Source organism: Crocodylus porosus, unplaced genomic scaffold (genome assembly GCF_001723895.1).
Source record: "Crocodylus porosus isolate Cpor-Errol unplaced genomic scaffold, CroPor_comp1, whole genome shotgun sequence".
Classification (NCBI taxonomy): Eukaryota; Metazoa; Chordata; order Crocodylia; family Crocodylidae; genus Crocodylus; species Crocodylus porosus.
This window is the reverse complement of record NW_017728909.1, coordinates 46,126,762-46,140,051: the sequence shown is the minus strand read 5'-3', so window position 1 is coordinate 46,140,051 and position 13,290 is coordinate 46,126,762. Positions and strand designations below refer to the sequence as shown.

The 13,290-nt window shown below is 44.1% G+C and overlaps 1 protein-coding gene across 1 annotated transcript in view; it reads left to right on the top strand.

Annotated features, from left to right (window-relative positions):
• JMY (junction mediating and regulatory protein, p53 cofactor) overlaps positions 1-13,290 on the top strand; it is a 113,940-nt gene that overhangs the window by 472 nt on the left and 100,178 nt on the right. Inside the window, exon 2 of the mRNA XM_019532196.1 lies at positions 17-400. Within this exon, the coding sequence (XP_019387741.1) occupies positions 17-400 (384 nt within the window). The remainder of the gene's footprint in view (positions 1-16; positions 401-13,290) is intronic.

Sequence of the window (13,290 nt, the reverse complement as noted above, 5' to 3'; positions counted from 1 at the left end):
CGCGGAGGGGCTGGAGGCGGGCAGGGAGGAGGCCGCGGGTGGGGAGGAGTGCAGCTGGGCCGGGCTCTTCTCCTTCCAGGACCTGCGGGCCGTGCACCAGCAGCTGTGCTCGGTGAGCTCGGACCTGGAGCCCTGCCTGCCCGCCTTCCCCGAGGAGCCAGCGGGCATGTGGTCCGTGCTGTTCGGGCCGCCCGCGCTGTGCGAGCCCGAGATGGATGCGCTGTGCTGCCAGCTGCAGGTCTACCTGGGCCATGGCCTGGACACATGTGGCTGGAAGATCCTCTCTCAGGTGCTCTTCACCGAGGCTGATGACCCCGAGGAGTACTATGAAAGCCTGAGCGAGCTGCAGCAGAAGGGCTACGAGGAGGTGCTGCAGCGGGCCCGCAAGCGCATCCAGGAGGTGAGGCCCTGCCCTGCTCTGTCCAGCCCCTTCCTTCCCCCTGCCTTTGCCAGTCCCTGGGGCCCACAGGTGGCCCTTGGGCCTCTGCACCTCCACAGTCCAGCTCCATGGCTTCTCCTGCACCCTACAGCCTAGTCCCCACAAGCGGAGAAGGTGGTGAAGCCACGCGTGTGTCTGTCTGTCCTTTTTTAAAGATAGGCAGAACAGACAGATGGCCCTCTGACACGTGTGCACTGGGGTCTGATGCCTCAGGTGGGATAGGAACGGACCCTTCTTTTGTCCCGTTACAAGGTGAAACGTTTAGAGATGGAAGGGGGGTGGGAAATGGGTTTGGCACGTGCAGGGTTTTTTTTTAAGGTCTTGTGTGTCCCCGATGTACATGCAACTAAAGCTTAACTAGTGAATTAGGTTAGGATCAACTGCTTTTTGGTTCTGTTGTTGTAGGAGGCTTCGACAGTTTCCAGGTAAAAATCTGCTGGAGCTTTCAAGATCCAAGTGCCAGATTTTTAATTCGGGTTGCACTGGCACTGGGATGTGCTGCAGTCTGTATTTTTTCTGTTAAGTCATAATAGCAGCATATGTTGTTTATTTTTACAGTACAGTTGTAGGATCCACCAGGCTCCGGGTGCTGGATGCTTGTCTTTGCCATGCAGTCTGGAGTTTTGCTCTGGGATTGTTGTCATTGGCCTCCTCTTCAGCTCGTATAAGTCTCATAGTTGGGAATTAAAATATGGCAAGACATCTGGCTCTTGAAGGAGTAACTAATATTTTGATGTTCTGACAGTCTGACATGACCTGAATTTTCTTTAATGGCATGCTTACACTTGTACAGTTTGGGGTCAGAAGCTGCCAGGATCCATTTGGCTTTGGGTTTTTGGTGCAACTACACATTAAGGTCTGGAATTTTTTTGGTGCAGTAGGAGAGCAGGCACTTTTATTCAGCTGGTAACATTTGGCTGGATCCTGCAACATCCTTACGCCAGATCTGAATTTTTTTATGGTGTACATGCTCAAGGATGTGTTGTAGTCAACATTTTATTTACTGTGGTAGAATTTATAGTTGCTAAACTTGTTATCTGTGCATCCATAAATCACCAGGATCCAGGTAATGAAGTAACAGTGAATGAAGTAATAGAGGACCACAGAATTGATGCAATATGTTTTTTCTTTGGTGAGTCATGATAATGGCATCACAATGGAGCCTTGTCAGTGGAGTTTTGAGTTGGCAGTGCAACCTCAGAATTTATTGTTGTGATTTTTTTTTTTTTTTTTTAATGGTGTTCTTACTTAATGAACCGAAGTCATCTGTAGTGTTAATTAGTGGCTTATACCATTAGAGGATATACCATTCCGGAGTTAGCTTCAAGTCTGTTCTTGCTTTCCTTTCTTGAGGAATCTATATATTTATTTATTTTTTAGTCACTAGCTCAATGTTCCCTTTGTAAGGAACTATACAGCACACAGGTAGCTTCTGTCTGACCCATGGTCACTGAGAGCTACTTGTCAGGCTCAAATTGCATGCGATGTAAGAGCACTGCTGTCTGGCCTAGTGTTGTCTGAATCCTCTACGTATGCTTAAACTGTAGTAAATTGTGAGCAGGAAAAGCACTTAAGAGGAAGCAGATGAAGACAGTTTTGAAGTATGGATACAGATATTGGCATCTTGCTTCTTGATGAATGGGAATAGTTGGATGTAGCCAAAATGGCAGGGCATGTGAATTTGACTGCAACACAACCTTTTGTCCCCATGGTAACCAAAGTATTGGTGAATCTACAGTCAGCACAGCTGTAGTCCTGTCAATGCCTATTCTGTATATCAGTCCATCTTTAATTAAAAAGGACTTCATGTTTAAGAAAAGAGACCAATTGGGTGACCTGCTCCTTTTTGGTTCTCAGGTTTCTGCTTTCTACCTGTTGAAGCTCGGTAATGGCTTCCTTTCAAATAAATAGTTCATGTTGTTTGGCTTGGTAATTCTAAGAAAATAGAGGAACAGATAATGGATATTTAATTTTATATTAATTCTTGGAGTAATTCTCAAGTTAAAAGGTTTAATATACTTTAGGGAGGGGGCTTGGTTCTCCCCTCTGAAATGTAAAACTACTGAGCTCACATTTCATCTCTCCTTTCAATCTGCTTTTGCCATCTATACTTGAAATCTGCTTGTCATTGGATGTTAGTCCTGGACTGTAACAGTTTTAACATAAGTAAGGCTGTACCTTTTGTTAGAAGTTTGACAGAGAATGCTTTGGGGCTCACAGGGAGGAGCACTCTCAAACCTGGTAAATGAAGATGGTTTTCATTAGTATAAAAATGCAGAAAATGTGTGAAGATCAAACTTTTCAACTATACTTAACACCCTAAAACATTTTTTAAGTCTTATTTCTCAGTAAATCTAAGGAAAAAAAATTTACTGTGCAACTTAAAAAGTGCTTTCTAAAACATAAGTGGTGTTCCTGAGTAATTTCTTTGTTAGTTTGGGGTGGGGTAAAGGGAAGCAGAAGGATCAGGAAAAACCCTTTGCATTCATTGTTTTAGTATCCTGTACTTTGCCATCTGTTGCTTTTTATAATGATGCACAATCCAGTTTATATTTACAGTAATTAATAATTGTTGCTGTTTGTACCAGGCATTTTTGTATCTGAATAGTAAACCTTTAATAAACAAAAAGCATTTTTCTTGATTTGCAGGGGCATTAGTACGTGACAAACTTCTGAACTGAGGAAGAAGAAAATAGCTATAGAGGAAGCTTATAATGTGGAATTCATTTTACGTTTATAACTGTTAGCACATCATGCATTTTTAAATGTAGTTGCTAAGTCTAGAAATGAGTGAGAATAGCACTTCTATGCTAGGCAAAAACTTAGGTGTAAAACATGATGACTATCACATGTAACAAGGCAGATGGAAGGCATTACAACCTCATTTTGGGGGCGCATACTCTTAGGTTGAAAGCCAGGCAAAGTACTTAAATAGACTTTTAAAGATTTTAGTATGACTCTTCATTCTTCTCTTTAGAGTACACATGCTATTAAAATACAGGCTTTTCTCTTTCAGTTAAATCAAAAGTAGTCACTCAACTGGGACCCTAGATCTGTATTGCTATCCAGCAGTATAGATCCTTGTAACCATGTGCAAACCTGTTGATGAGCCAGTCTTAATGCATGATGAATTCTCTGTCTCCTGAGCACTGAATAATCCTACTGAAGGGAGTACATGTGGTGGCTGAAGCATCACGCATGAGTCCTTACAAATATGTGCCATGTTCTGCAGTATATGCGTTCTAAATCAGATGATAATTTCCATCATCTCTCATCAGAACAAAAATAAATATATAAAAGCAAGTGATTTTACTTTAGATTAAGCCATATCAGTAAGGACTTATGTAGATAGTTTATTCATCCTGATCACAGTAGTCTGAGCTAAGGCTTGAAAAACTCTCTAACATTTAGTTAGATGGAAGGCTAACTTTGTGGTGAGGAGAATGTGGTTAAAGGTGGGAAGAGCCAACTACAGACACAGTGAAGGATGCAGGGATTTCTACCTGAATGCCTTGGCTGGGGCTTCGTCCTCTGGTTCCTGATTTATAAGTCTGAAAAATTGAAGCTCTGCACAAGGAACAAGATATCTGATACTTTTTTCCTCTTCCTTCCCAGGTACTGGAAGGAAGGGAGGCCTTTTCCTAGGTCTAGTCTACACTAGTAGCTTCTGTCAGCATAGTAACATTGATTTATGAGTGGTGATTACTTTTTTGACACTTCAATACTGGCTAAAGCCTTGGTGTTGACCCAGTTATACTGGGGACAGGGTGAGGAAGTAGTTTTGCTCTTACAAATATCGCCTACATGAAGAGGGGCTATGCTGGCAAACCTCTTCTGTTTGAGGCTGGGCCCCACTTTACCCTCTTTGACATGCCCAGTTATGAAGTTAAGAACCTGGGTGAGGGCTTGGGGGTGTGCTTTGTTCAGTGCCTTCTGCAGCTTCTTTTTGATGACATTCTGCAGGGAAGATCTCTTGTACCTGTTTCTGCGGTTGCTTTTTCTTTTAAACTACAGCAGCATGTCATTGCCGTTCAGAACCTTAGCCACAGCACAACTGTCAGAGGGTAAGTTTGTAAAACTACTTGGAGATTTGTTAATTTCATCATGCATGTTGGTTTTTTGTAAAGTTACAAATGGCAGGGGCTTGCCTTCGGTTGCAGGAAGAAAATTCTGCTCCACCTGTTTACATTCTTGTCATACTTAAGCCATGTGCATGGCCATAAGGTCTAGAAACAGCTTTATAGCAAAGATTACATTCTGAAGATGTTTCCTGCTGTAGCTTTCTCAGTTGTCTTGTTCCAGTCTGTTGGGGCTGGTGAATTTTTTTTTTTTAAGTACTTCCCCTGTGTAGCATGTATGTGGATACGTGGAGCAACAGGATGGACTAGCACATTTTAGTGGTATTATACTTGGTATGGGCTTGTTCTTGATTCCAAGAGTTGAACAGCCTGAAACAAGTCTTCTGCCTTAAGCCCTTTACCCACTACTAAGATTGCTAAAACTGAAGAAAACCACTTTTTTCAGTTCACACGTTTTGAAATTGAGAGTACTGTAGTCAACTTTTCTAGCTCTTTTAATAAGGTTGGTATATTTGTTTTAGTTATGCTGGCCATTTTACATGGCCACAGAGAAGAGAAATGTTGAAGTGAAAAAATACCAAATTACTTCACTTTGCTGCTTGAAACTTGAGAATATATTCACTTGTAAACTCAGTATAAAATATTTTAAGTGGTGTTCATCAGCATTCTGATTTCAACATCCTTGTGTTCTTGCTTCTGTTCTGGTGAAGTTTTCTTCTTTGCTTAGTGGTGCAGGTTTATGGACAGTTACAGCAGGTTATCAGGAGTAAGTCAAAATTTGTAAGTACCATAGAGATCAAAAAATTGTTAGAGGTTGGTGGCTTTCACTGCTGAGAGTGTCCATGTACAGATATTCTGTTTGTATTGGGAGAAAAACCTTTCTCCTGGCACAGAAAGGAGAGTGCACAATGTTTAAGCGCTTTTTCAGGAAAGAAGAATGGCTCTTGCACAAGAAAGTCCTACCTGGTTGAACCACTTAAGTCTTTCTCTTCCCACACTGACTTGAATGGCTGTATGCTTCTCCTGGGTATTGAGGACACCCATTATCCCACAGTCCTCTGCTTTCCCTTTTTCTTCTTCAAGGCAGAAGGAGGGAGGGAAGAAGAGCCCTGGCTCCCTGATGGCCTGCCCAGGGGTGATCTGTCAGTGACTCTGCCCTGTGTTCCATCACTCAGCTGGGGGAATCATTCTCCTGTGATGGGAACCCTCCTAGAGCCCTGGGAGGGTTCCCAATGTAGGAGAAGAGACCTGCATAGTGCACTCCTCCTTTGGCTCCATCAGGAGGCATGCAGGTGAACAGGGGAAATTCTCTGATGGAGGCAAGATTCCCCATGTTTAGGCAGCCTCCCAACCATGGGAGAATTGTTCTCCACCCCTTCAGTTGCCTCCCAGTGGAAGGGGAGTACCAGGTGTGCTGCCATGCAAGGCTGCTTGAGTCTGTACAGCCTTGCATTCATGGGAGAATTGTCCCCCACATGCCACCCAGAGGAACTGGAGTTGATGAATAGGGGGAAGCTGTGCTGCTAATGTAACGTAATTCAATTCAATTCAATTTATTAAAGATTCTGATTGAAAGCTATGTTCCTGAAAACAACATAACAGACATACAACTATAATATAAATTTAAACAAAAATAACAGATATGCAGATATAGTAAAATAGGGCCAACCATTATAAAAATGTTATTCCTACTCGTAGAGTTAACATAATCAGGTCACAGATGGTGTGATAAACAGGGATCCGGGTTTTCCGTTTCCCATGGAAAAATGGAGAAAACTCAGATTTCCCTTTTTAGCAGAGAAATCTGTGGATTCTCTGCTTTTGCAAAGAGCTCTTGCAGGATGGAGCTGTGCCAGCCTGCAAGATCCCATCGCAGAAAGGGTGGGAAACCCCCAGCCCTGCCTGGAGAGGGGGAAGGGTTTGGCCTGAGCCTCTGAGTCGGCCTGGGCTGGGCTCGGGCTCGGGCTCGGGTTCAGACTCGCCCTTTACCCCTGGATCCTAGAGGTGAGCGGAGCTTGGGGGCTGTGGGACAGGGCTGGGGAAGGTGGTTGGGGCCTGAGTGAGCTGGGGGTGCTGCCGGCCCCACGTGGCACACTGCAGCCAGAAGCAGGGCCAGTGGGTGAGGGCAGGGGTGCTCCTCTGCAGGGGGCTTTGCTGGCAAGTGACACGGGGCGCAGTGTGGTGGTGCCCACCATGTGCAGGCTGCACACATGCCGTCCAGCCGGATGCCCACGGGAGAGGGAGGCTTGCATGTGGCCAGCTGCACAGGTCTGTGGCTGGCTCTGTGCGGGGCAGCTGCTGCCACTTACCTGTAGGGCTGTACCAGCGGTGATGGACGCTACCTACAAAACCTCCCTACGCTGCCGCGGAGCAGTGCCCAGAGTTGTGCGGCTCCATGGGGCAGCAGCTGTCGCCACTGGCGTGGCCCTACAGGTTAGCAGCAGCAGCTGATGTGTACAAAACCCCCCTGCGCTTTTGCTGCTGCTGTGGACCTTTGCAGCTGGCTGCAGGGGGCAGTGGCAGTGTGGTAGGGGCCATGCCTGCTGTGTGTCACAGGGCGGTGGTGGGGATGTCTGTGTGCTGCCCGGCTGCTACCGTGCTGCTGCCCTGCAGCCAGCTGCACAGCTCTAGGTACTGCTCAGCTGTGGCATGGAGAGGTTTTGTAGGCAGCGGCCGTTACTGCTGGCATGGCCCTACAGGTAAGCAGCAGCCCCCTCTCCCATCTCCTGCTGCTGCAAAGCCGACCATGGAGCTGTGTAGCTGGCTGCATGCAAGTCTCCCCCTCCCCTGGGCAGCCAGCTGGGTGGCATGTGTGCAGCCTGCACATGGCAGGCACCACAAAACTATGCCCTGCATTGCTTGCCTGCAAAGCCCCCCACAGAGGGGCACCCCTGCCCTCACCCCTTGGCCCTGCTTCTGGCTGCAGTGTGCTGCCTAGGTCTGGTAGCACCCACCCTGTTCCTTCAGCCCCCAACCATCTTCCCCAGCCCTGCCGCACAGCCCCCAAGCCCTACTTACTGCTAGGATCCAGGGGCAAAGGGCATGGCTCCATGATGTCAGCGCTTGCCTGCATAGTCCTCCCAGCCAGCATGCAGCTGGCACCACCCTGCACTGCTGTGGAGCCATGTAGCTGGTTGCGAGGCATAAGCAGCAGTGCACTGGCGGCCGCTGCATGTAAGCTCCTCTTTCCACCCCCCAGCCAGGCAGCACGTATGTGGCCCACACACGGTGGTTGCCACTGCACTGCTGTGCCCTGCACCATTTGCCCACAAAGCTGTGCGGTTGGCCTTGGGATTGCAGTGTAGGGTACAGTGGCAGAGTTGTGGTGGCAGCCTCCATGTGTGAACCCCCTGTTAGACCGGCCAGTGCATGCGTGGCCCTCAGAGTGGCACCCCTGCCCTCACCCCCTGGCCCTGCTCCTGGGAGTGGGCACAGGGGCATGCTCCCCCCTTCTTGATCTACCCCCAGCACCTTCCCTTGCCCCCCACACACACTTACCTGCTGGGGTAGGTGTCAGTGTCTGCCTCTGTGTCTGCATGTCTGTGCCTGTGTGTGGGTCTGGGGGGCTGTTGTGAGGGACATCAGGAGGGCTGTTGAAGCTGTGGTGGGGAGTGCAGGGCACCAGAAGCGCTGTGGGGGGCCTTTAATTTTTATTACTGATTTTGGGTTTTTAATCGGAGAATTTGCAGTTCTTAATCCGAGAAAACCAGGATCCCTGGTGATAAATCAGTTTATAAATCTATATCTGTGTTTTTGTGTTAATTGTGGACCTATGCACAACATTATAATGATAAAGTTTATCACTCGTATTGACAGTAAAGGATGTTTAGCTCTGATCGCTTCAGTCTTGTAAGCAAAAATTGCAAGCTGCATTACTAGATATGGATCTGTTTGCTGGAGAAGCCATATTAATTTCTCTCTCTTTGAGAAGTATGTCAATTTCTGCAAAAACAGTGATGAATACTTTCTCTGTCGTTATATAGAGGACATTCTAAGACACAATGGATAGTGTCTTCCAAAACTCCTGGACATGCGGGGCAACATCTTTTAGCCCTTGGAATGGAAAGTCTGCATCCAGCCAGAACGGCTGTGGGCATCTGTTCAGTCCCGAGTCTAATCAAAGGGGTTTACCATTAATTGTTAAAATCCAGCTGGGGTTCGGGAATTGGGCTTGAGGATGGCTGTCCCTAAGCCTGGTTCCTGGAACTGGGCTGGGGGAGCTATTGCTGCTTTAGCTAATGGCTCTACATTTGCCAGGAGGACCCAGGGTTGGGGGAACTGTCCCTGGCCCTGCTTCTCTGTGCCTTGGGCTGTAAATTATCCTTCGTGCAGCCCTTATGTGCACCTAAGGTGATTTAAAACTTGGGAATGGGGGAAGGGGAAGCTTCCTGTTGACAGGCTCTTTCTACTATTCTTACTGATAGAAATGAATCTCTGTTATGCAGTCAGTGTTGTCACTGGATAAGCCGAAGAACAAATTGGATGATTCTCTCCTTCCATGCTTCTTGCAAAGTAAAAATATAAATACTGTTCATTTCAAAATCAGCTTTTCTGCATTTCCTAACTATCATATGGGTCTAGTGCAAGGTGCATATATGCTACTTAACATGTTATCAATTAATAAGTTGTTTTAATGTGAAATGTGAGATACTAACTTGAAGGCATGAAAACATGCCATTGGAAGAGACGCAGTTGAACTTACTTTAAAGAGGATTCTTTAACCTTCTGAGAAGTGATGGCAACACTGTGACAGTTTATGGGGTGATGCAGAACTCAGTATGTTTGGGAGTCTAAAATGAAATAGGGTATCCAAAGGACATGCTTTACATTCAATTTGTGAGAGGGATTTTGTGCTTTCAGAAAGCTGGACTAGGTTGACATTACAATCTGTGAAATAAAGTTCTCAAGTCCTATGCAGAATTATTTGTTCCATTAATTAGCAGTCTTTAAAATACTATAGTCACTGTTTGGTCTGTCTTCTTCTTCTCCCATTTGGAGGGGTTTTTTGTCTTAAAGGGGAGAAGTGAAATGTATGAAAAAGCAAACAGAAAAAAGATTCTAGGCTTTGACGTAATAACAGAGAGCTGCTGTTTTCCTGAGTGATTAGGATTATAAAAAATGTAAATGTACTCTGTGCTGACAGAAGAGAGAAATAGGGGAAAAGCAGACTGAGGTTTTTTAAAAAAAAAAAAAATGCAGCAGCCATCTACAGCTTGCTGTCAACGTGCAACATTATTTTATTACTTTTTAAAGTAGGGAAGAGACTGGGGCTGCATTACCACAAGGATTGGGCCCTTCACAGCTTCCCTGCCATCTATCCACCACCATCTTCTAAGCTGAGGTTGCATAGTTTTTGGCACTCTGTCCAAAAACTTTGCCAGCCCCTGACTTAGCCTTTCAAGGTGGGCCTTTCTACATTGCTTACAAAATCCTTATTCCGTTTTTGTTGTGTGATTGTTTTATTTTTGTTTTTTGCCCCCCCCCCAGCTCCCATCTATTCTGTAGTATCAACACAGGTATGCTCAGGCTGTGAGCAGATGTTCATTTCTAGCAGAGTGTTCACTTCCACCACTAGACATCTTTTTGGGAGTGGTATAGGTGGAGCGGTATAGGTGTTCAGTCTGCAGCTGTCTCCTCCCCGTTGATCACCCTGGGCTAGTAAAGCTATGGTGAGCATTTTTGGGAGAGTGTCTCTTGCAAGGGGGATCTTCTACATGTTGTCCTGGAGGGAGCATGTTCTCTCTCCCTCCACCCCTCTCCTGGGAGAAATTGAACAAATGCTTGAATATTCCTACTTTCTACCTGCAGAATGGAGATTCTCCCAGTAGAACTGGGGTGGGCAAAATGCAGCCTCCAGGCCAGATGTGGCCTGCCAGGCCGTTTGATCTGGCCCATGGGGCTCCTAAAAAATTTAGAAAATTAATATTTATCTGCCCCTGGCTGCCTGTTATGCAGCCCTCAATGGCTTGCCAAAATTCAGTAAGTGCCCCTCCACCCGAAATAATTGCCTGCCCCTGTTGTAGAAACATAATGCCTGCATGTGGCCCCAGAATAACAGAACTGATTCTTTCTGGTCATTCTGTCTTTTTGTAGCCATTTTCTTTTATAGTGCAATTAGAGCCTGGCTACAAATGGTTAGCAGGTCTTATCTGTTGTGCAGCTGTCCATAATGGTGATCTTGCTTCCACAGAGATGGTGGAACCGCTGAAGAAGAGAACCCTGTAAGTAGCTGGACCTGGCAGTTCTCCAGGGTCTGTGTGATCTCTGCAAGAACACATTTCATGCATCCTTTTCTCTTATCTTAGTACAATATCGCTGGTCCTACTCTAGACTGTTTGAAAGTGCTGGTCTTAGAAAAGAACTTTGAGCTGAACTTGATCGAATTAACTAATGGTTCTGAGGTGGGTTTTTTTTTGGTGTTTTTTTTTTTTAATTTTTATGGGGAAGAATTTAGTCAAAGAGCACTGAAGTTCTTCAGCCCTGTTTAGATTAACCCTCTAAGGTGGTAGATTTATGTTTAGAAATTGTTCAGTGACTGTACTAAAAAGATTCTTTGATACTGAGAGGCTGAGAGTAGAATAAGGGTGGAGTGTGTCTTAATTAACAAAAATAATGTCATAGAGCATTTAGTGTACAAATGGGTTATACTACTTTGAAAACCATGAAGTTCCTATTCAAACATGGTCCAGAAAACGAAGCATCTGTTAGCGCTATTTTTCAAAAAACTAAATCAGTTTTTTCTAATTTTGGTTTCCAGTTGCTAGTAATTCTATTATGTAGCATTTAACAGCTTAAAGCCAGTGCTACAGTGTGGAAGAGAAATATGTGTATAAAATATGTCTTTTAGTTGATAAGACTGATGCATGTGTAACATTTTATGCAGTTCTGAGCAACTCTAGTACTTAAGAGATGTCACTATATGAAAGGTTTTTATGCTGTGTTTTTTCCTTTTTAGATAAGAATGTCAAATGACCTTGTGACAGTATCGCCTTTCAAAAAAAAGACTTGTGCATGTCAACAAAATAGTATTTAAAGACTAGTAAACATTATTTCCCATAATTCTTCACAGCAGAAGAAACTAAATGGTATAAGAAGAATACTTAGATAGTAGAAGAAACTAGATAGTAGAGTCAAAAGTGCTACGTACTCAAAACTGGTTAAGAGGTGGTGAGTGGAATATTAATCAATGTTATCCTTCTGCTCTTTTAAAAATCAGGCGTACCACTCATGCTGAGCATGTTAGTGGTCTGGTTAAATGAGTGAATATATAATGATAGCACTTCCATGTTTAATGCTCATCCAAGTGTGAAGACTAAGATCTTTCAAAGAATGGTAACAAAATTAGTACTTATTGAATAATTCTGCTGACATACTTGTACATTTTGTAGGGTACTAAATATGCTGTAACCATTCAGATCAAAGACCTTGATGCTGGTGAAAATCTCTGCTCAGCATACAGTGATTTTTTTTTTTTTTTTTAAAGTATTTAGGACTATATAATGCATCAGATTTGAAAGAATTATATAATGTCATTATATAAACTGATAGCAGTACCCTCACCCTGAAATCTGGAACCCCCATAAGACTTGTTGGTCTGCGGTGGTCTTAAGGATGTTAGTGGCAGTCCTTTTACTTGAATTGCTTAAAATTGGACTGCAAAAAGTATCACAGAATGTATGAGGAGTATTTACCATTTGTTGAAACAAAGACTAAATGACCTATTAGATAACTGTCAGCCATAAATTGTATGAATTAATATTGGGCTTTTTTTTCTAGTTGAGGTTTGTTGTCTAACCTTGCAGAGCTCCTCACATCAAAGGAAGTTGGACATAGAATACGGAGCATAGAGTAGAGAAGGTAGCTGAGTATTTCTTAAATACTTTAAAGGATTTTCTTAATGCTGTTTGTTTGAATTAAAGTCAGTTGTTTAATTGAAGTCTTATTTGCTGAAAATTACGGAAATGTAGCCATGTAATGACAAATTTAAATTTGGCCTTTTGTCCTCCAAGTATCCCCTCCTTGCTTACCAGCTTAGGCTTTTCATCTATATCCTTCTTTCTAGAACATAGCTTATATTTAAAATAGGGTTGTATATTCAGTATTTTATTTTTGTTTTTGGTGAGCTTCATTAGCAGAGTTGCCAATCCAAGAAACTCTTTGTTATTAAAAAAAAAAAAAAAAAAAAAATCTGCAAGCTTTTTATTGACAGCTAAACATTTTTACTGAAATGTTTTTACTGTCGTTTTACATAACGTAAATGCAGGTCTTTTATTAGGTCCTGCCTTGCTGCCAGGCCCAAGTTAGAAGGCCTGGGTTCCAATTTAGGGGTTTAACATCAACCATGCAAAAACCAAAACCCACAAAAACTCCAAAACTGGTTGTCAGTATATATTTAGGTTTGCACCCCTGCTTGACTAAAATGTTAGATTTTAAGGTCTTTTACGGGCCTCAGATGGCCATTTTTAGCCTGATTTATTTATTTATTGTACTGACATTTGGCAACCCTGTTCACTAGTTGTCAGGGCTGTGCGATGTTTCAGGTGCTGATTCAATTCAGAGGGTATTTGGCCAGATTTGGTGGCTGAATCTCTGAATCTGAATCGAATCAGGGTACCAATTAAAAGGTTCAAATTGATTTGGAAAAGATTTGGAGAGCTTTGGTAATTCGGGCAGTCCCCTTCTGGTGCAGCAGGGAACTGGACCTGGATTTTGAACTGGTAAGTAGGGGGCAGAAGAGGAGGGTTGGAGGAGGGGGAAGGAGACCACGGGAGA